Source organism: Mercenaria mercenaria, chromosome 10 (assembly GCF_021730395.1).
Source record: "Mercenaria mercenaria strain notata chromosome 10, MADL_Memer_1, whole genome shotgun sequence".
Lineage (NCBI taxonomy): Eukaryota > Metazoa > Mollusca > Bivalvia > Venerida > Veneridae > Mercenaria > Mercenaria mercenaria.
This window is the reverse complement of record NC_069370.1, coordinates 77,880,195-77,904,533: the sequence shown is the minus strand read 5'-3', so window position 1 is coordinate 77,904,533 and position 24,339 is coordinate 77,880,195. Positions and strand designations below refer to the sequence as shown.

General features: G+C 37.0%; 1 protein-coding gene across 1 annotated transcript in view; it reads left to right on the top strand.

Moving 5' to 3' along the window:
• The first annotated feature begins 16,769 nt into the window (after window positions 1-16,769).
• The window catches only part of LOC128546260 (multiple epidermal growth factor-like domains protein 10), a 51,262-nt gene continuing 43,692 nt past the window's right edge, over window positions 16,770-24,339 (top strand). Inside the window, exon 1 of the mRNA XM_053516556.1 lies at window positions 16,770-16,994. Coding sequence (XP_053372531.1) covers window positions 16,955-16,994 — 40 coding nt within the window. The 5' untranslated portion in view covers window positions 16,770-16,954. The remainder of the gene's footprint in view (window positions 16,995-24,339) is intronic.

Sequence of the window (24,339 nt, the reverse complement as noted above, 5' to 3'; positions counted from 1 at the left end):
TGCATACCTTTTTGTTATATTTTTATATCCTTGAATTGAAACCAAATTATAATATATATTTTTTGAGATTCTAAGATTATTCCTGGAATTGATTTGGGTTCTGGGCCTACATGGTAGATAGGGACACCCAATGTGTAGCCTAAAATAATTACTTACCTACTTACGTACGTACTTACTTACTTATTTACTGAGATCAACATTTTATTAAGTTGAAACTAAGGCCAAACCTTTTGTCTTTTGTGATGCTGGAGCTAGAATATTATTTTCTGCCTACCTACATCCCCATTTTACTAAAGATCGTCCCCTCACACTTATTTTATTATCTACATTTGATTTTAACATTAAATTGCAATGACCTCAACCTTTCTTATAAGAAACACAAACATACTAATACCTGATCACTTCCTCACATTAATGCAATTTCATAATTATAACCTAATAATGCAAGAGATGTGTAAAGTTAATCGGGTTTCATTACTTTCCATAAGATAACTCATTATTGTTAGATCATAGAAAAAAGATTTCTACATTTATTTCAATTATACCAACACAATTATGTGCCTTTGGCTAACAAACAGAAAAATCTTATTTGTCCTAATCACAATGTGCACATACATGAAAATACTTAACAATATATTTGGATAATACTATCAAATATGTTTATAGATAACTAATAATAAATATATATCAAGTAAGTCCATTTTATCACAAAACTTCTTCACCATCACAGTTTTTGAAGAATAAAATTACAAATTGGTATTTTTGTAGACACTTTTAATCCTTTGACAACAGAAAAGAGAGTCATACAAATTAAAATGTTTTCACAAGTACAGAGAGGCTACAAAAGTAGTTTTGCACGAGAATTTCTTTGTATTAGACTATTGTGCATTTTAATCGACCTGGCAGGGCGGGGTTTCGCGACGGTCCGCTGCATTATTGTGCAGGATGTGTAATATAGTCGGCATCCTGATTTCTTATTCAGTGGCCATCTACCGGTACCTTACATTGTGATCGATGTAGCGTTGAATTTTAGTCATTGGTTACTGACTAAAGTACATCTCCAATTCACGCTAAGCTTTGGAACCGAAGACGTGCTATTGATAGACTCGTTCTGACGACCTTCCGCTAGTCAATCGGAGCCTTTCTTTCAACATTTTGAAAGTGGAAGTAAAAGTTTTAAAAATCTATATTTAGCCTGGGTTTTTCATGTTATTACAACGACCGCATCATGACTGTCAGGATACTGGTTATATAACCCAGGGAAGTGCCTACGCCTTTAGTATCTTGAACAATGGTTTGGGTCCAATCGCTAAGATGACTATGTCTTAGACTAGCTGACAAACGATGTAGAATGTCCTTTGTTAAAACGTAAAGCTGGTGAGACCAAATATCTCAGATATAGAATTTTCCTCTGGCTACCTTGCCTAAATGATTCGTGTACCAATGATTCGTAAATGATTTTAATTATGAGCTAGACAATTTCAGGGATAAGGCAAATCAATAAATATTTCAAACTAACAATTTCCATTTAGCTCAAACTCCTATAGGCTGGAGACTCTATACTTGACTGGTCTTTTTGTTGAAGTTCCCGTCAGACAATGTCTTTAAATCAACAACATACGAGTCCTGTCGCATAGATGCTCGGCCTCTGTCCTCTCAAACTCTATAAGATTGCCCTGACTCTTGGATGCTCAGCGCCTATATGCTATCATATGTAACTTTCAACTACCATATAGGTATTATCCCCGATGCCTTGGCTGTACTTCGCCAATAATGCTGAACCGTGTATAAGCTGGAACTCTCCTACTATCTCAGTAGATTACCAAACTCTGGGTGTTGTCTCAGCTTCCCGAAGCTCAGCCTGTATATGCTATCGTCTATAGCATTCAGTTACCTTTAAGGTAAAACTCCTATGCGCTGGCCCTATAGCTCGAAACCTTATTGAAATTCTACTACTCTTCTTTAGTCTAAGAACTTCCAAAGTCTTCTTTTTAATAATTTATCCGCCCTGACAGGGTAACTGCAATAGTCTCCTTCTCAAGGTACTGGGATAAATTATTAGTTGAATCCTCGATGTGACTTCTTCAACCGCTGGATACCGAATGAGCTCTCTATCATTCATCTACCTATTTATACCCCAGCAGACGTGCTATTTTTATCCCCCGACGAAAGTCGGAGGGATATAGTTTTGGCGTTGTCCGTCCGTCCGTCCGTCTTTCCGTCCTTCCGTCCGTCCGTCCGTCCGGAGCCATATCTAGGAAATGGTTGGGAATATTTATTTAAAACTTCATATACATGTTCACCACTATGAGTTCTTGCGGCCCGTCAAGTTTCAGTCAGATTGCCCAAGTAACACCAGAGTTATGGCCCTTAGAAGTTTCTAGTGTTAACTATATAGGGTACTATAAATATGGCAATTTCTGCATCATAACTTTTGATATATTTCACCTAGAACTATGAAACTTAAACATAATTTAGATCACCATAAGTTTCAGACAGATTGCCCAAGTAACACCAGAGTTATGGCCCTTAGAAGTTTCTAGTGTTAACTATAATATAGGGTACTATAGATCTATAGATATGGCAATTTCTGCATCATAACTTTTGATATATTTAACCTTGAACTATGAAACTTTAACAGAATTTAGAGCACAATGTGGCTGTGCACACACAATTTTGTACGGATTTATTTTGTAACTTCAGAGTTATTGCCCTTTAATTGTCTAAAAATCCACATATTTGTACATAACAAACTTACCATTTGGCAGAATTTCATTAAATTTCTTTCATTCTTTTCTGTGAACATTTATTATAAACATGTGAAGTTACGCACCCACACCTCGTCACCTACTTGCCTTGGTCACACTCCCTCCCCATCCCAACCCCCCCCCCCCCCCCCCCCCCCCAAAAAAAATATTTTTTTCATTTATTTTAGATTTTTTTCAAACCTTCCATGATTATTTATCAACATGCAAGTTGTACCATTTCCCCACCTCACTCCTCCATACAGTCATGTCCACCACTGATCATGCATCCTCTGCCCCCCCCCCCCCAACCCCCCCCCCCCCCAAAAAAAAATCCACATATTTGTACATAACAAACTTACCATTCGGCAGAATTTCATTAAATTTCTTTCATTCTTTTCTGTGAACATTTATTAGAAACATGTGAAGTTGCGCATCTACACCTGGTCACCTACTTGCCTTGGTCACACCCCTTCCCCCCCCCCCCCCCCCCCCCCCCCCCCCCAAAAAAACAAATATTTTTTTTTTTTTTTTCATTTCTTATTTTAGATTTTTTTTCAAACCTCCCATGATTATTTATCAACATGCAAGTTCCACCACCTCACTCCTCCATACAGTCATGCCCACCACTAATCATGCATCCTCTGCCCCCATCCCCACCCCCAAACTTCACCCTTTTACCCTTTTTTTTTTTTTTTTTTTTCATTTTTAATTTTCCATCAATATTTATAATCAACATGTAAAATTTTGTTTCCTCTCCCGTTCCCCCGCACCCACACCCCATAAAAAGAATATACAGTGTAACTTCCAAAAACCGAACGACCTCCGGACCAGCCTAAAAGTTCGGTATTTGGAAGTTTCCGGAATTCAGAAGTTTGGAAGTTTGCAAGCGAAGTGGACGTGGTGCACTAGAGTTATGTTTTCGTACACGTAGGATAAAGGGGATTACTATCATTCATGATTGTACAAGTTTGAATAAAGTAATAATTAACTTACTAGATATAATTAAATAATTAATGCTTTGATTAATTACAAAATATTAAGGTTAATCAAGTATGTATAACCGTAATAAATTTCCATTTTTGTATATGAAAAATAATAGAATTTACTCAAACATTTTCCTCTTAATATATTTTACCATCTTTAAAGTCCCTAGTTCGTCAATATTTAGCTGATGTTGATAATGCTTAGTTTAATCGATGTAACTAAATTAATTAAAACACCGACCTTTTATTATTCAAACAAAAGTTATCTACAAGTAAGATATTTAATTCATCATGTTTTCATAAACTGAAAAATAGTAACTGTTGATTATTTCTCAATTTACTTTTGCATCAAATGATCGTTGTGATTGTTATGCGTGTCAAAATAAACATGTGTTGCTAATAGATAAACAAAAGAACATGTTGACAACTTGCCGTGGGCGGTTTTTGGATTAACAACATGTTAAGGACAGGTGACATTCTTAATCTGGCAAATATTTTGCTGTTCGGTTTTCGGAAGTCAAATTAAGTGTTAAAACATAAACGGTTCTTCAAAAATCGTCCGGTTTTCAGAATTCGGAAGTTCCGGTTTTCAGAAGTTAAAAATATATAGAAATAAGAACGAAAAAAAAATGGGACTTTGAGTTTCGTGCGGTTTTCAAAGGTTTCCGGTTTTTAGAAGGTCCGGTTTTCGGAAGTTACACTGTATATACATATATAATTATATTTCCATTCCTTTTTTTTTTTTTTTTTTTAAATGTTCAAACCTTCAACATGTTAAGTTGTGACTGCACAAACCTTGCCCTCAGCCATGTTCAAGATATCTTACCTGTGTTCTCTTAAGGACATCTGTTATTTTAAGTTCAAATGTACATGTTAATCAGCAACACCTGGTGCCAAACCACTCAAAGACAATATTTCTTTCCAGTTAAACTTCAAGCTCACATTTCAATTAACTGCATTTAATTTTAAAAGCTAAGCTTATTACAATAAGCATATCCCATTCAAAATAAATTCTTCAGTCAGGATCAAAGTATCATACATTTATTTTGTACTCTTTAATTAAACATTTGTTTTCTGTTAAATTGATTTTGACTGATGAAATTATTTGCTTCTTATTAACATCCTTAACTTTTTGACGGATATATATTTTTGCCATTCCTCGCCACAAACCCTTTCGGCGGGGGATACCAATTCATCGAATTTGCTTGTTAGAACTTGTTTCTGATTGGTCCAAATTTATACATAGTGTCTTACAACGAGTACCTGCTCTATCAAATATCTGGTTCCTTTTAATTTTTGTATATGGCATAATGTGCGAAGCTGGGACCCAGCCATCCACATAATGAACCCAAATCAGCCACAAATGACCCAAATTCTATTATTAACAGCAATTCAACAATAATTATAGCAATGATAACCTGAAAAGGGAGTCAAGCACTATCTGTGCTTATGTGTTACGTTATCAATATATTAAATATACAAATTATTCTGACAATGACTGCGCCCTGTATCATATGTCACGATACGGACTAAGTCACTTAAGGGGAGAATATGTGTCAGGCAACCGGTTAGCTCGGTCGATAAAACACTTGCACTGTAAGCGAGGGGTTCCGGGTCCGAGCTCCGGACTGACTGCACATTGTTCTCACCCTGTGACATTCGACGCTAAGTTGATGGTTCAGTCCAATGCTTGTTGAAACGAGTCGTCTGATTGAGTTCGAATAAAAATAGATTTGCGAAAATAGAAATAACAATATCGGAAAATCCAAATATACAGAAGATAAATGTGAATAGGTCATCATCAGATCTTTGTTTAGAAGATCGAATACTTAAGTCAGATTGCCTATTTCGCTTACCATTATTTGCATAAGTCAGAGATTAACTCCGCTCCGCCAAGTCGAATAAAATGCACAATGTCTACTTACATGAAAGAGTTACAGTCGCGTGATTCGACTGGTTACAGACGCGAAACAAAATAAAATTCCGTGATGGTAATTATACATGATTTGCATGAAAAAATATTGAGAAATATCGGTACAAGTATCTAGTTACAAATTGACAGTGACATATATAAGGCCAAGACGATGTGTTCAGTGTCCTAATATATTATTAAAACAAAGCAGCAGTATGCATAATACTTGCAATATTAAGGTAAGTTTAGACAAGACTTTGTTTCTACAGTGTAAGATGGTTATAATTCTATGTTTATAAAACTGTTTTAATGTTCTGCAGGTAACAACAGTATATTTAACGATATCAATGGACAAAAACTTATGAATATTGGGAAACCATGCATAGCCTAGTTCATTAAACAACTATCTATCCATACAGCGATCAAAAAGTTCGGTATTTCAATCAAATGAAGGCACTGCAGTTACGTACTGACACTAGTCACTTTGATAGAAACGATAACTAGGGGAACCTTTATAAATTAACCTCTCCAGAGACTGTTTCCAATCAGAAACAAACAACGGCAGGAAATTATTGTTTCTAAATAGTTTCCTACTACGGATCATGCAAGTCAGAAGCGCCACTTATTTTGGCAGGACAGTGACAAGCAAACGACGACATAATTAAGCATTAGCTCTCTGCAAAGTGGTATAAATTTATTTATTTTATGCTCACTAATGAAATACTGTATTCTATCAGTTAAATATTTTCATATCTCATCACTCGCACTGTGAAAATATGAAATCTATATTTTCACACTGTGGGAGATAAAGCTCCGCCCCCTCATACATTGTGTATGAATTTTAAATTATTTGCTTAAAACAGGATTAAAGTTGTAGTTGCACTTTGTTCTTTATAGTATATTTCTCGATTCAAATCATTTTACTTAATGAGAATTTCATAACGTTATGCAGCAAAAAATAAAATAAAATGGAACTTTATGTTGTGTGCGTCTTTATAACGTCACAACATGTCTGACGTCATGTCTGTATACGCGCGTCTGTTTCCCGCGCTGAGATTAAAAATTGTTACAAAATGCACATTTCAACGTAATTGAGCATAAAATGAAAAGAAAATTTGTTTGTTTTTCGTGAATATGGAATACATCTCACCTCGAAGCTACGCGCTCTTGAAAATATTTGAAACTTTCTCACTTCTCAGTGAGATATATTCCATATTCACTCAAAACAAACAAATATCGTCTATGTATACCGTCAAGTCGTTGAAATTAAATTCATTCTGTTATCTTAGAACAAATTCTTTGTACAAACTTTGGAGGGTTTTGCCTGGCCTTATTCAACCATATTTTTAATGTTATTTTTTACCATTTTAACTAACAGAAAGGCAAAAACTGTGTAGCATAAAATATAATAATGCATTCATTAAAATCTTAGTGTGTATATACTTAATTGCCAGAATACGTTATAACATGTGTTATCATATTTAGATGTGTAAATGAGTGTTTTTATGAATCCCGCAGGATGATACAAGGGAGAATACTACGGTACTGTTTGTACTATATTTATGGTTGTTGCTTCCCTTCTGCAGAAGACTTACAAGGTGTCTCTTGATAGGTTGTCATTACTTCGTGAAAATCTGCTCTAAATGAAACGCAGTTAACATATAGTCTATCATTTCGAAATGGAACGCACACTTATTCCTGATTTCATTTTGGAGTTTTATTCAACGTTCATATATTAAATATCAAAATACTAAGGTAGCAGGGTACACTTAGATTCGAAAATGTTGGGCACGGACCGGCTTACATGTAGCGAGTCGCAATACTGCACTTCCCTAATGAGCAGAATCAGGGTGGCTATTTTATAAATTGCGTGCATTTTTTGAGCTTTTAATTAACGGCAAGATCAGGACTCTCATACAAGAATACAGAAAGTTATCAAAACGATAGTTTTACATATTCAATTAAAAATAGCATGCCATAATCATCAATTTTGCACTTGTTGAACAACCTGCAATGATCCCGCTGCAGGAACAATGCCCAATTTTATTACATTTCTCAATTTAATAGTCCCTACTGAACTGCAGGATATAAACGAAATGGGGGTGGGGGGACATCGAGCTCGCTTTTTCACAAAATAGCGAAAAAGATCCTGATTATCAATCAACAAGCATGGAACCCTTCCGTGATTTGAATTTCCCGCGCCAAGGTGACTCACCGATTCATACAAAGCTAGCTGCAGTTAGTTTTACAACTTACATCAGAATTTTACATGTAACGTTATCGGCTGTTTAAATTTTCTAAAGAATTAACAATCATTACCTCTCACCTTAATTTCAGACATCCAAAATCACGAAGTTCTAATTATAACAAATATTGACGGGGGCCAAAATTCGAAGTGTACCCTGCTACCTAAGTAATCCTCAGCGATCAGTTTTCTGTAAATCCCAGCAGGGTCGTTGTAACAACAGCGATGTTTGAAGTAGCAGCGTTCTTGGAACGTATATTTTGCTGTAGGATATTTCTCCTTTCTTGTTGATTAGAAAGGAAATGTCTTTAAAGTTAAAACCAAGTATTATATGATATATGTAGTAAAGTGATAATATAGTCTTAAAATCAGTTAAAACTTAGATTAAAATCTGCAATTTTTAAATCCTGATTCACCGAAGATACACGAACCTTATGTTGCTGCAAACTTACTAAATATTCTTCCAGTTTTACATAAAGATACAGCCTATCTTTGTTTTAATGCTAGTATTTTCCCAAAGAAACTCACTTCTAATGACACTGTTAGGTGCATTCAATGTACTTTGCTAATATCTTTCTGTCGATAATTTTGAATTGTATATCTGTCTAGTGTATATTGATATTGGTACATGTAATTAAAGAGAAATAAATAATACGGTATGTTTCAAACGTTTCATATATATCGCCGACTCCCAAATTTCTATGCGTTGGAACTACCGATATAGAATTTGTAAAGATATGCTTATACTCAACAGCTTGAGAATCTTGTAAAATGCTTACTTTTTGTCCTAAACAACACGAATTAGATACAATTTCATTAGGATTCTTCAATCTGTCCTCAAACTATGTAACATAAGCAATCGCTGGTATATGCTCAGGATGGTGTAATCTGTTGAAATATATTTCACAGAATCAAAATACATTTAGTAACTGTACAAAATGTCTATATTTGATACATTCACTATATTTATGTTTAGTGACGTGATCGAACCTCATGGACTAATTCCCACCTTAAGGTCATGTACTCTTTATTTTACTGTCAATCTTTCACCTGTTCCTAGAATGCACTGACCATTTTTCATAAAGTCATTAAAGGAAGTTTAGAAGGGCAGAGCGTCTATGCCCTCATTTAGGCTTCTTACGACCACACACCTAGCTAATTGCTGGAAGTAATTGCTACCTGTATGTAAGAGACAAAAATTCATATACATCTATAGTTATTAAATGATTATCTAAGAAAGTGATTGTAAATGTCATCGAGGACATGGGAAATTGCTGGAAAAATCCAGTTATTAATGCCTGTATGATTTGTATGTACGATACTATTTAGTAAAGAAAAATAGTTAATTGGAAATTCAATAGAAGTGCAGGTTCAAAATGTTCATTGACCTTCTCTTAGTATCGTAAAGACTGGATATTTTATGTTTTGTACTTCTTTCATGGGCTTTTTTACATTCATAGCTTTATCTCTAATTCTAGGTTTATGGTATTCAATATTGTAACATAGTTTTATTTTTGTTCAACTTAATAACATATATTTCTCACTTAAGTTAAGACTTTTTGAAAGCTTTATAGATAAAGACATAAACTTATTAGAAATGATAAATTATACGCACAGGTAAGACTTGGAATTACAGACTCTTAATTCAAGAGCATAACCACTGTAACAAGAATCAACGCATATTTTCAGACGAAAAAAACGCTTTTTATGCCGCCAGTGTCGAAGACCAGGAGGCATATAGTGTTTGAACTGTCCATCAGTTCGTCTGTCTGTCCTTCCAAGACACTTTCTTGTGTACTCAACATCCAACTCAAATGAAATTTAAATTTTACATCATGCACTGGCATATGTGCATATTGTCGGGACTTTCTGTCTCCATTTTTTCCAAAACATTACCCGGGGTCATTGATTTTTTAGCTAAAATAACTTTTTTTTTCAGAAAATGATATTTTAATATTTTTTTCAGTCTACGTGTATTGATGCAGATAACTACACATCTATCTGAAATAGATAATACCTACTTGAAGTTTGTATTTTTAGTTCCACCGCCTAGAACTAACATTTGCACGACCCTCTCTACACACCATTCTTGAGAATCTATTCATAATTCCGCCTTCGTATTACTTTTGAAAACTGTCTTTTCCTTTCAACAAATATTTTCATTTGTTGTATTTAATTAAGTGCAGAATTCTTAGACATATCTGGTAAGCTATTTTATGTGCATTTTTTAATTAAATGATAACCGCGAGATATATACTATTTTGCGAAGTCTGCGTATCCCCATGTTTGCTATTGTTCGTATTGCTTAAGCCGGTTATATCTGTTGTAAGTTTTAAGGGTGTTTCCGCTTTGTTCCCAGTAAAGGGAATATTTATTGTTAAACTACACTATACTTGAGTTGCACTCAGTTAACCCCTTCTACTCTTGGTAGGTATAAGGCCACGTCTTCAATCTCAGAATATATTGTCCGTAACGATTTCAAACGGGGCAACGTTTTCCCTACTTCTGACACTGACTCTGGTGACATTGTCAATTAAATGAGGACAACAGTCCGGTCAGTTATGTGAGGATAACAGTCAGGTCAGTTATGTGAGGACAAAAGTCTGGTCAGTTATGTGAGGGCAAAAGTCGGGTCAGTTATGTGAGGACAATACTCGGGTCAGTTATATGAGGACAACAGTCACTTAGGTTATGTGAGGACAACTGTCGGGTAAGTTAAGTGAGGAAAACAGTCGGGGGTCAGTTATTTCAGAACAACAGTCGGATCCGTTATGTGAGGACAACAATTTATGTGAGAACAACAGTCGTGTCAGTTATGTGAGGACAGCAGTCAGGTCAGTTTTGTGAGGACAAAAGTCAGGTCAGTTATGTGAGGACAGCAGTCAGGCCAGTTATGTGAAAACAACAGTCGTTTCAGTTATGTGAGGACAACAGTCGTGTCAGTTATGTGAGGACAACAGTCAGGTGAGTAATACAAAGACAACAGTCGGGTCAGTTATATGACGACAACAGTCGGGTCAGTTATCTCAAGACAAAAGTCAGGTCAGATAAGTGAGGATAGCAGTCATGTAAGTTATGTAGGACAACTGCCGGGTCAGTTATTTGAGGTCAACAGTCAGGTCAGTTACGTGAGGACAGCAGTCAGGTAAGCTATAGGAAGACAAATGTCGAATCAGTTATGTGAGGACAACAGTCAGGTCAGCTATGTGTGGACAATAGTCCGATCAGTTATTTGAGAGCAACAGTCAGATCATTTAAGTTCGGACAAAAGTCGGGTCAGTTACGTGAGGACAGCAGTCAGGTGAGTTATGTGAGGACAACAGTCGTGTCAGTTATGTGAGGACAGCAGTCAGGTCAGTTATGTGCGGACAACAGTCGTGTCAGTTATGTGAAGACAACAGTCAGGTGAGTAATACGAAGACAAGAGTCGGGTCAGTTATGTCAAGACAACAGGCAGGTCAGTTACGTGAGGACAGCAATCAAGTAAGCTATAGAAAGACAACTGTCGAATTAGTTATAATGTGAGGACAACAGTCAGGTCAGTTATGTGTGGACAATAGTCCGGTCATTAATTTGAGGGCAACAGTCATGTCATTTAATTTCGGACAACAGTCGGGTCAGTATGTTGAGGACAACAGTCATGTCAATTATGCGACGACAACAGTCGGGATAGTTATGTGAGGATAACAGTCAGATCAGTTATGTCAGGACAAAAGTCAGGTCAGGTATATGTGGTCAACACTTGGGTCAGTTATGTGCGGAAAACAGACGGGTCCGTTTTGTGAGGACTTCCTCACAGTCAGGTCAGTTATGTGAGGACAACAGTCCGGTCAGTAATGTGAGGAAAACAGTTCTGTCAGTTATGTGAGGACAACAGTCGAGTCAGTTATGTCAGGGCAACAGTCAGGTCACTTATGTGTGGACAATAGTCTGGTCAGTATGGTGAGGACAACAGTCGTATCAGTTATGTGAGGACGACAGTCGAGTCCGTTATGTGAGAAAAACAGTCAGGTCAGTTATACGAGGAGTGTTCGATATGAATTGCTTATTGTCCTCTAGCTCGATATCCACGAGGGGCACGATAAAAACCAATACCTACCTGTATAGGGTTATTCAATACCTACACAACGGTGTATAAATGTACATGTTAGACTAAGTGTAAGACATAAAATTTGCCATTTGAATACACGCAATCATTGACCACTGTAATAAAAATGGTTGGTAGAAGCGTCGACAAGAAAGATGAAATACGGGCTTACATCAAAGCTCGCTCAAAACTTGGTTGTTCTTTGAAGCAGCTGATGACTGAACTTTCTACTGCTTATGGACCTTCTTGTGTGTCTTATGACACAGTTCGGCGATGGAAAAAGAAATTTGAGTCTGGTGTAGAGTCCATCAAAAATGCACCGAAATCAGGTAGGCCAAAATCTGCATCTCGTAAAGAAATCGTTTCCAAAATAAAGGAAATCATTGAAGGAGATGCCAGATTTGCAGTTCGTGATATTGCACGAAAGGTAGGCATATCACTATCAACGGTTCACCTTATTTTGAAGAAGCATTTGAAAGTCAGAAAGATTTCTGCTAGATGGGTGCCACATCTGTTGACTGATGAGCAAAAGAGGCAACGGGTTAAAGTGGCCAAAAAGCAGCTTCAAATGTTTCCAAAGTATGACAAAAAGCAGTTTGCCAATGTCGTCACAGGTGATGAAACCTGGGTCCATTATTTTGAGCCCGTCAGAAAGGTTAGCAATAAGATCTGGGCCACTAAACACAGCAAACGCCCAATAAATGCCAAACGTTCTTTGAGTGCAAAGAAGGTTTTGTATGCAATCTTCTCTGGTGAAGGAGTCGCAATAAAAGTGCCGGTGAAAAAGGGCAAAAGCATCACCGGAAAGTACTACAGAGACGTAGTACTGAAGAAACTGAAAAAGTATTATCAGAAACGACGCCCTGCTACTGGTTTTAAACATGTCCGTCTTCTACATGACAATGCCTCCGCTCATACCTCCGCAATAGTTACGGCGTTTTTGAAGAAAGAAAAAGTAACTGTTTTGCCTCACCCCACGTATTCCCCAGACCTTGCCCCATGTGATTTCTTTTTGTTTCCGAAATTGAAATCATTCCTTGCTGGGCGGAAATACCAGTCCCGACAGGCACTTGGATCTGCCATTCATCAGTACCTTATTACTGTGCCCAAATTAGCGTACCGTGACGCCTTCAAGAAGTGGATACATCGGCTGAAACTTTGCATTTCTAGCCACGGGGTGTACTTCGAGGGCATGAAATGAGCCCTTTTGGGCTAACTTGAAATTTGAAATCTCCAGATAGAAATAAGCAATTCATTTCGAACCTCGTATCAGGACAAAAATCATGTCAGGTATATGTGGACAACAGTCGAGTCAGTTAGGTGAGGACAATAGTTGGGTCAGTTTTGTGAGGACAACAGTCGGGCCAGTTATGTGAGGAACACAGTCGGGTCATTTATGTGAGGGCAACAGTCGGGTCATCTATATGAAAACAACAGTCGTGTCAGTTATGTGAGGACAACAGTCGGGTCAGATATGTGAGGACAACAATCCGGTTAGTTATGAGAGGACAACAGTCAGGTCAGGTATATAAGGACAACAGTCAGGGCAGTTATGTGTGGACAATAGTTCCGTTATTTGAGGACAATAGTATGGTTAGTTATTTTTGGACAACGGTCGGATCAGTTAGTTGAGAACAACAGTCGGGTCAGTCAGGTGAGGACACCAGTCAGGTCAGTCATGTTAGGACACCAGTCGTGTTATGACAACAATCTGGTCAGTTGTGAGGCCATTAATGGCACGAAAAAACATTTAAAGATAAATCCAAGAAGATGAAACTTCCGCAAATACGGTAAGTTTTGCTATCTTGGAGATAAATGTCTAGAGCTTTTAGCAAACTTACTGTCAGAACTTCATCACATAGCTTAGAAATTGAAATGGGTTGTTATACTGGTATTTGTGAAATATGCTATACTCAGTTTGTTGAACCTGAAATACCTTTTTCTATTTGTTGCTAACTCGAAAAGTCGATAATCTATAGTCACGACAATCGGCTCATCTTTAGCGCCGTCAAATTTTACTTTCGTATTCGATATAAATATTTTTTCAACAACATTTTATTTTGAGGAGAAGGGTTCAAATACCTGCTCGAGTATACATCAAACAATCTTTTATAACGTGCACATCGATTTGTTAACTCTTGCAATTGATATTAAAACTAAATCGCTCGGAAGAAACTGACGAATCTGTTCAGTTGCAACCAAACGCTGGTAGAACATGTTTAACCATCAATACTGCCTATTCCATTTCCAGCAAGCAGAAGCTAGGCTATTTCAGTCAAAATACTTGTAAAGCTTGCAAATTACAACAGCTATTGGCAAAAACCGGCAAACGTCGTACCAGGACCTTTCAAGTATCTCGAACAATACCAATTCTGATGTCAATACACAGTGTCAGAGAAGGTGACCAGCTGTAATAATTCGATCAAATAACTTTTACTTAAAATACTCTTTCATAAAATGATCTGTAGATTTAACTAGAACACAAAAACAGAATTATGTACACTGTATGTAAAGATAAAGATCGATCGGTAGATTATGTTTGATACTGTAAGGATAAAACACATTGGCATACTGCTGTTTGATACAAACTTAATCATAGCAAGAAAAATTTACAATCTATAATGATCGTATTTTATCCGTATTTTATAGGTGGACGGATAGCTCAGTGGTTTGCACACTGGCCTTCCAATCCTGAGGTTGGGGGTTCGATCCCCGGCAGCTACTCGGGAATTTTCAGAAACGCTTTTCAGTGTTTCCCACCCAACTAGAGGTGTACTGGTCAGGAACCCAGGCAATCCTTGCGTGTATCAGTGCTATACACTGGGCACGTTAAAGAACCAGGCTGTCTATTTGCAACGAGCTAGGCTAAGTTAGCCGGACAAGCCTGTATCTGATTTCTGATCTCTCTGTGGGGGCTTTGTCTCACTCTGTCCCTCTGGTCAGATCGCTCTGTGTCTGTACTAGTAGAGGATGAATTATGCGCCCTGTGTGGCTGCATTTGAACTATGTAAAGCGCCTTTGAACGTGAAAGTGCGCTATATAAATCTGGTATAATAATAATAATATCCCAAGTTTCAAAGTAGACAATATCAAATAATGATTATTTCATTGTTTTTCTTATTGTTGTATTTACTTAAGTTACCTTCATTTTACATTACGTCCCTTTTGCGTGTTCGTTTTGTCCGTGTTGTCCATTTGTGCCTTACTTTGTCAATTTTTGATGTGTATTTGTCTATCTTGTATACATCATGTACATACGTACACACGCTGCTGTGAGCTTTTGTTAAATTGAAAATGATGATAGAAACTATTGGGAGAAAATGAACTGTACAAAAATTATAACTCTACCTTGCTTATTTCTTAAACTATCTCCTTTTTATGATATAGTCATCAATCAAAACTTATAAAGGATATTGTTGAAATGTCACATATTGACAGACAATATCGTAAGAAAGTGCAATGTACAAGAACTATAGCTCTACAACGCTTACGTGTTTTATTAATTTCCCTTAAACAATAACAGAGACTATTGCTAGCAAATGCACTGTTTAAGAGTAATAACTCAACTCAAATTACTTTTTGAATTGTCTTCCTTTATTTAATATCATTGTCCAATGCATCAATCTTACAGTGTTGCTCAGTTGGTGAATACTGTTCATCACTGGGACCTCTGATTGAATAAAACTAACAATTAAAATACTAGATCTACTGCTTCAGTTGTAGATTTCCATCTCTTTATTTATGACAATATCATACGTACCAAAGGATGATTTTAATTTTAGTATAGTTAATCTCCCCCATTTGAATTGAAATGTACCGCAGGATATATATTTCAATGAAAGAAACCTATAAATTACAAATCATCTTCTTAAGCAAGGTAACGTAAATATTTTGCTGAATTTGTCGATCGTAAGTCTGATCTGCTTTTAAAGTTCAATAGTAATTTGTTTTGTTTCGTCTTGTTGGGTTTAACGTCGCACCGGCATAATTATAGGTCATATTGCGACTTTCCAGCTTTTGTGGTAGAGAAAGACTCCAGACTGGTGCCCCTTCGTGCATTATTTCTTAACGGGCGGGCACCTGGGTAGAACCATCGACCTTCCGTAAGCCAGCTGGATGGATTCCTCACATTTAGAATTCAATGCCTCGAATAAGGCTCGAACCCACATCGGTGAGGGGCAAATGATTGGGGTCAGAAACGTTAACCTCTCAGCCACGGAGGCCTCATTCTGCGAGAAGGTATACCCAAACCTTTGGGATCATGTAATTTATTCAATGTTTATGAAAAGCAGGTGGAAATTATAAAAGTTTCATTAAAAGTGTTTATGGCCCAACTATCTTGAGAAACTCCGCATGTTTTGTGTTTAACCTCTTTATAACTACGTTTCCCTCTTTGGGTGTGTCTGATGGAACAGGCGGAGGAATGTATGATGTAAGTTTTCAAATCACACCGGGACTGAGCTATTTTGATATTTGTATCGTGGCCTGTTTCTTCAGGTCACTTGATGCTGTTTCTTCTGCAAATGCAATAAGTACATTAAGTTTTGCTTTTATATAAATTTAAAAGAGCTTTTTCTGTTTCATCGAATGCATATTTCAACAGATCTAGAATAAAATAGGATTTGATTAACTGTAAAAGGCAAAATAATAAACAAATATTTCATTCAATTCTAATTTCTGTCGTTTTAGTAAAACAGGAAGATATATATACATGTGTAGTTAAAATATTTTACGTTAAAAGGAAGTATATACCGGCGCAGGCTTACATTTTGTTGATCAAACGAATAATTTAGCAATCTTACTTTTTCAAACTTCCTCTTTTCTGTTCAAACGTGAAATGCGACTACAAGTGATTGTCATTTTTATTAGTGCAAAACTATATTTGTATCAATTTTAACTTGTTTTCATTTCGAGACGGACATTTGTCTTGTGAAAACCAAATCTGACTAAGAAAATTAAGGAAGAAGTGGATTTTACAGAATGATCGAGCTTGTAGGATTTGTAGTTCTACTTTTAGGAAGTAAGTAAATGATATCATTACGGATAAATCTTTTCTTATTTGCATAAAAGTTCTACTTGGGACGCAACAAATAAGCTTTCATGTCTTGGTGTGCTCTGTGCATCGGGTAAATATATCTTAACCCTTTTTGTTGCATTTATTTTATTACCAAATCGGTAAACACATGAACAATATGTTTAATTTTCCCTACAATTAATTGTATATGCTTGCATTGCTAGCATTGTTAGACTCTACATAATTGTATACATATATTTCATATGTTTTGTTTTTAATTTAAAGAAAACAAGAAAGAACAATTGATAAATCCTTTCCAAAGTATATCTTTAAAAATGCCTCCAGAAGAGGATTTTCTTACATAATACAAAAAATTACCCTTGTTATTTGATATATTCATCTGTATTTAGTTAATGTTTTATTGCGCATACTAAATGTACTTGCAATGCTAAGATATTCATATTTATGTATGTGAGACAGTCCTCTTACTCAGGCGTTTTGGATTTCAACTTGCCTGATGTTGTTTGCACAAATTAAACAAGCGTTTATCTAACACAGATTCATCATGCTGCGCCTGTTGAAATATATACAGTTAACCAATGCCTGGTAGCCTTTAAATCAATTGCATACTTACCTACACTTAAGTATATTGAATATCAAAATATGAATATTATTTGGACAAGCATTGTGTTGGTAACAATTAACAGTTTCTTGTGAATAATTTTGAAATCATTCACGTTTGCAATCGAAGTACGCAGATATAGCGCCCACATCATGGTGTGGTCAGCATTAAATCTCCCGCATTGAGTGTACGCACGCATTGAATCTACACTATTGAACCTATGTTAAACCTTTATCTAACCTTCAGTCAGTATATAGTTTACTCAATGCGTGCTTACGTGTTGTACAATCTGTGATCAAAATAGAATCGTTCCAGGCGGGCCAAAAAAAAAAAATCTTTAAGATATGTTGGCTTTAAAACACCGAAGGAATGTTGGCGTAATCAGTTCCTGTAGCTTGATTTGGATATATAACTTGATTTTTAATTCGAAACAAAACCATGGTATTCATAATAGGTTTATTTTGTATTTTATCGTCATTCTCAAAACTGCTTAAAATATTAGGATTGTATCTTTGATGAACTCTAATTTATCCGGTACTTGGTTTTAAAAGAATCCTGCCATACTAGCCTATCGTACATTTTCTATATTCTATATAAACTGCTTTACCGGAACTAGGCTTTCCTGTTACTCGACACAACTTAGCTATCCCAAAATATAAAAACACATGTCTTTCAAGCCTTCTTAACCGGTTCACACCAAACTGGTTCATATCGTTTGATCACCATTTTAACCAAGGGTAATTCTATGTCATTTAACTTACTCCCTTTATTTATCTTGATTAAAACGAAACCGGATATGGGGTATTTATTACCAGAATAGTGGTTTAGTCTTAGATTTTTTCCTTCTTGAATTGGAAGAAATAGTAACATTCTCGCATAAACATATTCACAAAATTATCAAGTGTGTGAAGTTGGCGAGTAATTCAACATTCGACATTGAACATCTGATTTCAGAACGACATTGGACATTCGAACCCAAACCGGCATTGAACATTCGAAGCTAAACCGACATTGGACATTCGAACCTAAAACAACATTGGACATTCGAACCTAGAACAACATTGGACATTCAAACACAAAAGGGCATTGGAAAACGACATTGGACTAACGATACCAGAACGACCTTAGACATTAGAACCCTAAACGACATTGGACATTCGATACCAGAAAGGCATTGGGCATGATTCATGAACGACATTGGACATTCGAACCCAGAACGGCATTGGAAATTCGAATTCAGAACAATATTGGATATTTGAACCTAACGCGACATTGGATATTCGAACCAAGAACGACATTCGACATTCAAACCCAGGACGACATTGGGCATTCGAACCTAGAACGACATTGGACATATGAACCCAGAAAGACATTGGACATTTGAACGCAGAACGACATTCCACATTCGAACCCAGAACGACATTGGACATTGGACATTCCAAACCAATACGACATTTGACATACGATTGCAGAATAATTTTGGACAATGGAAACCAGAACCACATTGGAAATTCGAACCTAGAACGACAATGTACATTTGAACCTAGAACGACACTGGACATTCGAACTTAGAACGACAATGGATATTCTTTTTCAAAAAGACATTCGACATTCGAACCCAGAACGTCATTAGACATTCGAATTCAAAACGACATTGGACATTCGAATCCAGAACGACATTGGACATTCGAATCCAAAATGACATTGGACATTCGATATCAAATCGACATTGGATATTCGTACCCGGAACATTTGAATCCAAAATACACTGGACAATAGATATCAGAACGACATTGGATAATCAAACCAAGAATGACGTTACAAATTCGAACCTAGAACGATGTTGGACATTCGACCCGTGAACGACATTGGACATTCGATATCAGAACGACATTGGTTATTCGAAACAAAAACGACACTAGACATTCGAATCCAAAACGACATTGCACTTTCGATTTCAGAACGATATTAGACATTCGACCCGTGAACGACATTGGACATTCGATATCAGAACGACATTGGTCATTCGAAACAAAAACGACACTGGGCGTTCGATTTCAGAATGATATCATAAATTTGAACCCAGAACGACTTTGGATATTCGAACAAAATGACACTTGGCATTCAATACCAGAACGACATTGTACATTCTATTTCATAACTGCAGAACGACACTGGAGATTTGAATTCAAACAGAAATTGGACATTCTAACCCAGAACGACATTGGACATTCGAACCCAAAACAACATTGGATATTTGAACCAAGAACGACATTGGACATACGAACCAAGAACATCATTGGACATTCGGACCCAGAATGACAATGGACATTGGAACCTAGAACGACATTGGATATACGAACCCAGAACGATTCGAAAGTCGGACCTAGAACGAAATTGGACACTCAATTCAAGATAGATAGTGGACATTAGAACCCAGAACGACATTGGAAATTCGAATCAAAAACGACATTGGACATTCGATACCAGAATGATATTGGACTTTCGATTTCTAAACGACATAAGGTATTCGAACTCAGAAAGACAATGGACATTCGGACCTAGAACGACATTGGACATTTAAATTTAGAACGAAATTGAACATTTGAACCCAGAACAAGATAGGACATACGTACCAAAAACGACATTGGACATTCGAACACAGTCCGACATTAGACATTCGAACCAAAAAAAGACATTGGGTATTCGAATCCAAACCGACACTGGACATTCGAACCTATAACTACATTGGACATTCGGACCCAGAACGAGATTGGACATTCGATTTGAGAACGGCATTTGACTTTTAAATAAAGAACGCCATTTGACATTCGAACCTAGAACAACACTGGACACTCGGACCCAGAACGACATTGGACATTCAAACCTAGAACGACATTGGACATTCTAACCCAGAACGAAATTTGACAATCGAACCCGGAATGACATTGGACATTCTATTTCAGAACGACATTGGAACTTCAAATCCAAAACGAAACTGGACATACGATATCAGAACGACTTTGAACATTCGAACCCAAAACAACATTAGACATTCGAATCCAAAACGACATTGGACATTCGATATCAGAGCATTCGATTTCTAATCGACATTTGGCATTCGAACTCAGAACAATGTTGGACATTCGAACCTCGAACGGCATCGGACGTTTGAACCCAGACTGACATTGGACATTCGAATCCAGAACGACATTGGATATTCTAACCCAGAACGACATTTGACATACAATTTCAGAACGACTTGGACATTTGAACCCAGAACGACATTTGTCACTCGAACTTTGAACGACATTGAACATTCGGACCCAAAAAGACATTGGATATGCGATACCAGAACGACATTGGACATTCGAACCCAGAACGAAATTGGACACCATCCCAGTAGCCTCTGTATCCTTTTAACCCATTAAGAGTGATCTCTGACACTTTCAGAAACACTAACAGACTTTCATGAATCAGTGCCAATTGAGGAGAAATTGTCCAAGTAGCCACTGTATCATTTCAACCCATAAGAACGGTCTGTGACACTTTCAAGATGACTCGCAGACTTTCAGGAAACAGTGTCAAGTGAAGAAACATCGTAACAATAGTTCTTGATCCTTTCCAAGTCATTTAGAATTGTCTGCGGCACTGGAGGACTCCCAGAAATCGGTGCCAAGGAAGAAAACACCGACACAGTAATCCTTGTCTCCTTTCAAACCATTCGGTCGGCCTACGACACTTCCCGGCGGACTCGCAGACTTTCAAGAACTGGTGCCAAGTAAGATAACAATGACCACATAGTTTCTGTTTCTTTTTCAATCATTTAAAACGGACAGCGACACTGTCAGGAAGACTCAAAACATTTTCAGGAATCTGTGCAAAGAGAGGAAACACTGTCCCAGTACCTCTGTATCATTTCAACCCAATATAAATAGTCTGTGACACTTTCAAGAAGACTCGCACACTTTTAGGAGACGGTGCGAAGGGAGAAAACATCGTCCAAATAGTCCTTGATTCCTGTTCAATCATTAAGAATGCTCTGCGACACTTTCTGGAGAACTCGCAGACTTTCAGAAATCGGTGCCAAGAGAGAAACCACAGACTATGTGTCCTTTCAAACAAATCAGATCGGTCTGTGACAATTTCAGGTTTGCTGGCAGACTTTCAGGAACTGGTGCCAAGAGATATAGCACTAACCTTTTGGATTCGAATCAAATTTCGTTCTGAGTTCGAAAGTTGAATGTCGTTCTTGGTTCGCATGTTCATTGACGTTCTGATATTGAATGTACAATGTCGTTTTGAATTCGAATGTCCAATGTCGTTCTGGGTTCGAATTTCCAATTTCGTTCTTATATGTTATGTCCAATGTTAGTTTGGACACGAATGTCCAATGTAGTTCTGATATCGAATACCCAATGTCGGTTTGGATTCCAATGTCCAATGTCCAATGTCGTTCTGAATTCGAATGTCAAACGTGATTCTGGGTTTGAATGTCCAATGCTGTTCTAGGCTCGAATATCCAATTTCGTTCTTGGTTTGAATATCAAATTTCGTTCTGATATTTAATGTCCAATTTCGATTTGGATTCAAATGTCATTTTGGGTTTGAATGTCCAATGCTGTTCTGATATCGAATGTCCAATGTCCTCCTGGTTTCCAATATCCAATTTCGCTCTCCATTCGAGTGTTCAATGTCGTTCTAGTATCGAATTGCCAATGTCGTTCTAGGTTCCAATGTCCAATATTCTTCGTTTGATTATTCAATGTCGTTCTGATATCTAATGTCAAATGTCTTTTTCGATTTAAATGTCCAATGTCGTTCTGGGTTCGAATGTCCAATGTCGTTCTGGGTTCGAACGTCTAATGTAGTTCTGAACTCGAATGTTCAATGTCGTTTTGGGATCGAGTGTATAATGTTGTTTTAGATGAAATTCTAGTGTTGTGCTGAAATCGAATGTTCGTATGCTCAATGTCGTTTTGGTATCGGATGTTCAATTTAATTTTGGATTCAATGTCCAATGACGTTATAGGTTCGATTGTCCAATGTCGTTCTGGTATTGAATGACCAATGTCGTTTTAGATTCATATGTCCAATGTCGTTCTGGGTTGGAATGTCCAAAGTTGTTCTGAAATTGAATGTCCAATGTCGTTCTGGGTTTGAATGTCCAATGTCGTTCTGTTATTGAATTCCAATGTCGTTTTTGATTCGAATGTTCAATGTCATTCTTAAATAGAATGTTCTCGTATCGAATGTCCAATGTCGTTTTGGAATCAAATGTCCAATGTCGTTTTGGGTTCGAATGTCCAATTTCATTCTGGCATTGATTGTCCAATGTCGTTTTGAGTTCAAATGTCAGATATCTTTCTTCGTTTGAATGTCTAATGTCGTTCTGAATTTGAATGTTCAATGTCATTCTGGTTTCGAATTTCCAATGTCGTTGTGAGTTCGAATGACCAAAGTCGTTCTGATATCTAATGTCCAATGTCAGTTTGGATTCGAATGTCCAATGTCGTTCTTGGTTCGAATGTCTATTGTAGTTCTGATGTCGAATGCCCATTGTCGTTTTGGATTCGAATGTCCAATGTCGTTCTAGATTCGAATGCCCAATATCGGTTTAGATTCGAATGTCCGATGTCCTTCTGAATTTGGATGTCAAATGTCCTTCTGGATTTGAATGTCGTTCTTGGTTTGATTATCCAATGTCGTTCTGATATCTAATGTCTAATGTCGTTCTGGTTTCGAATGTCTAATGTCGTTCTAAATTCGAATGTTCAATGTCGTTCTAGGTTCGAGTGTTCAATGTCGTTCTTGGTTTGATTATCCAATGTCGTTCTGATATCTAATGTCCAATGTTGTTTTGGATTCATATGTCCAATATCATTCTGGGTCCGAATGTCCGCTGTCGTTCTGGGTCCGAATGTCAAATGTCGTACTGAATTCGAATGTCAATGTCGTTCTGGGTTCGAATGTTTAATGTCGTACTGGGTTTGAATTTCCTATGTCGTACTGAAATCGAATGGTTTCATTGGTCCAATTTGTTTTGGATTCGAATGTCCAATGTCGTTTTGGATTCAAATGTCCAATGTCGTTTTGGATTCAAATGTCCACTGTCGTTCTGGGTTCAAATGTAAAATGTCGGTCTGAAATCGAATGTCTAATGTCTTTCTGGCATCGAATGTCCAATGTCGTTCTGAAATCGAATGTCCAATGTCGTTCTGGTATCGAATGTCCAATGTCGTTCTGAAATCGAATGTCCAATGTCGTTTTGAAATCGGGTGTCCATTTTTTGTTCTGGATTCAAATGTCAAATATCGTTTTTTGTTCGAATGTGCAATGTCGTTCATGCATTGAATGTCCAATGCCGTTTTAAATTCAAATGTTCACATCGTTCTTGGTTCAAATGTCCAGTTTCGTTCTGAAATCGAATGTTCAATGTTCTTTTATATCGAATATGTCCAATTACGTTATAGATACGAATATTCAATGTCGTTTTGGGTTCGAATGTCCGATTTCGATCTGATATTGAATGACAAATGTCGTTCTTAGTGCGAATTCCAATGTCATTCTAGGTTCGAATGTCAAAAGTCGTTCTTAGTTTGATTGTCTAATGTCGGTTTGGGATCAAATGCTTAATGTCGAATGCTTAACTTCTCGCCATCTTCACGCTTTAAATGTCCAAAGTCGTTCTCTTATCAAATGTTCAATGTTGAATGTCGGACTTCTCAC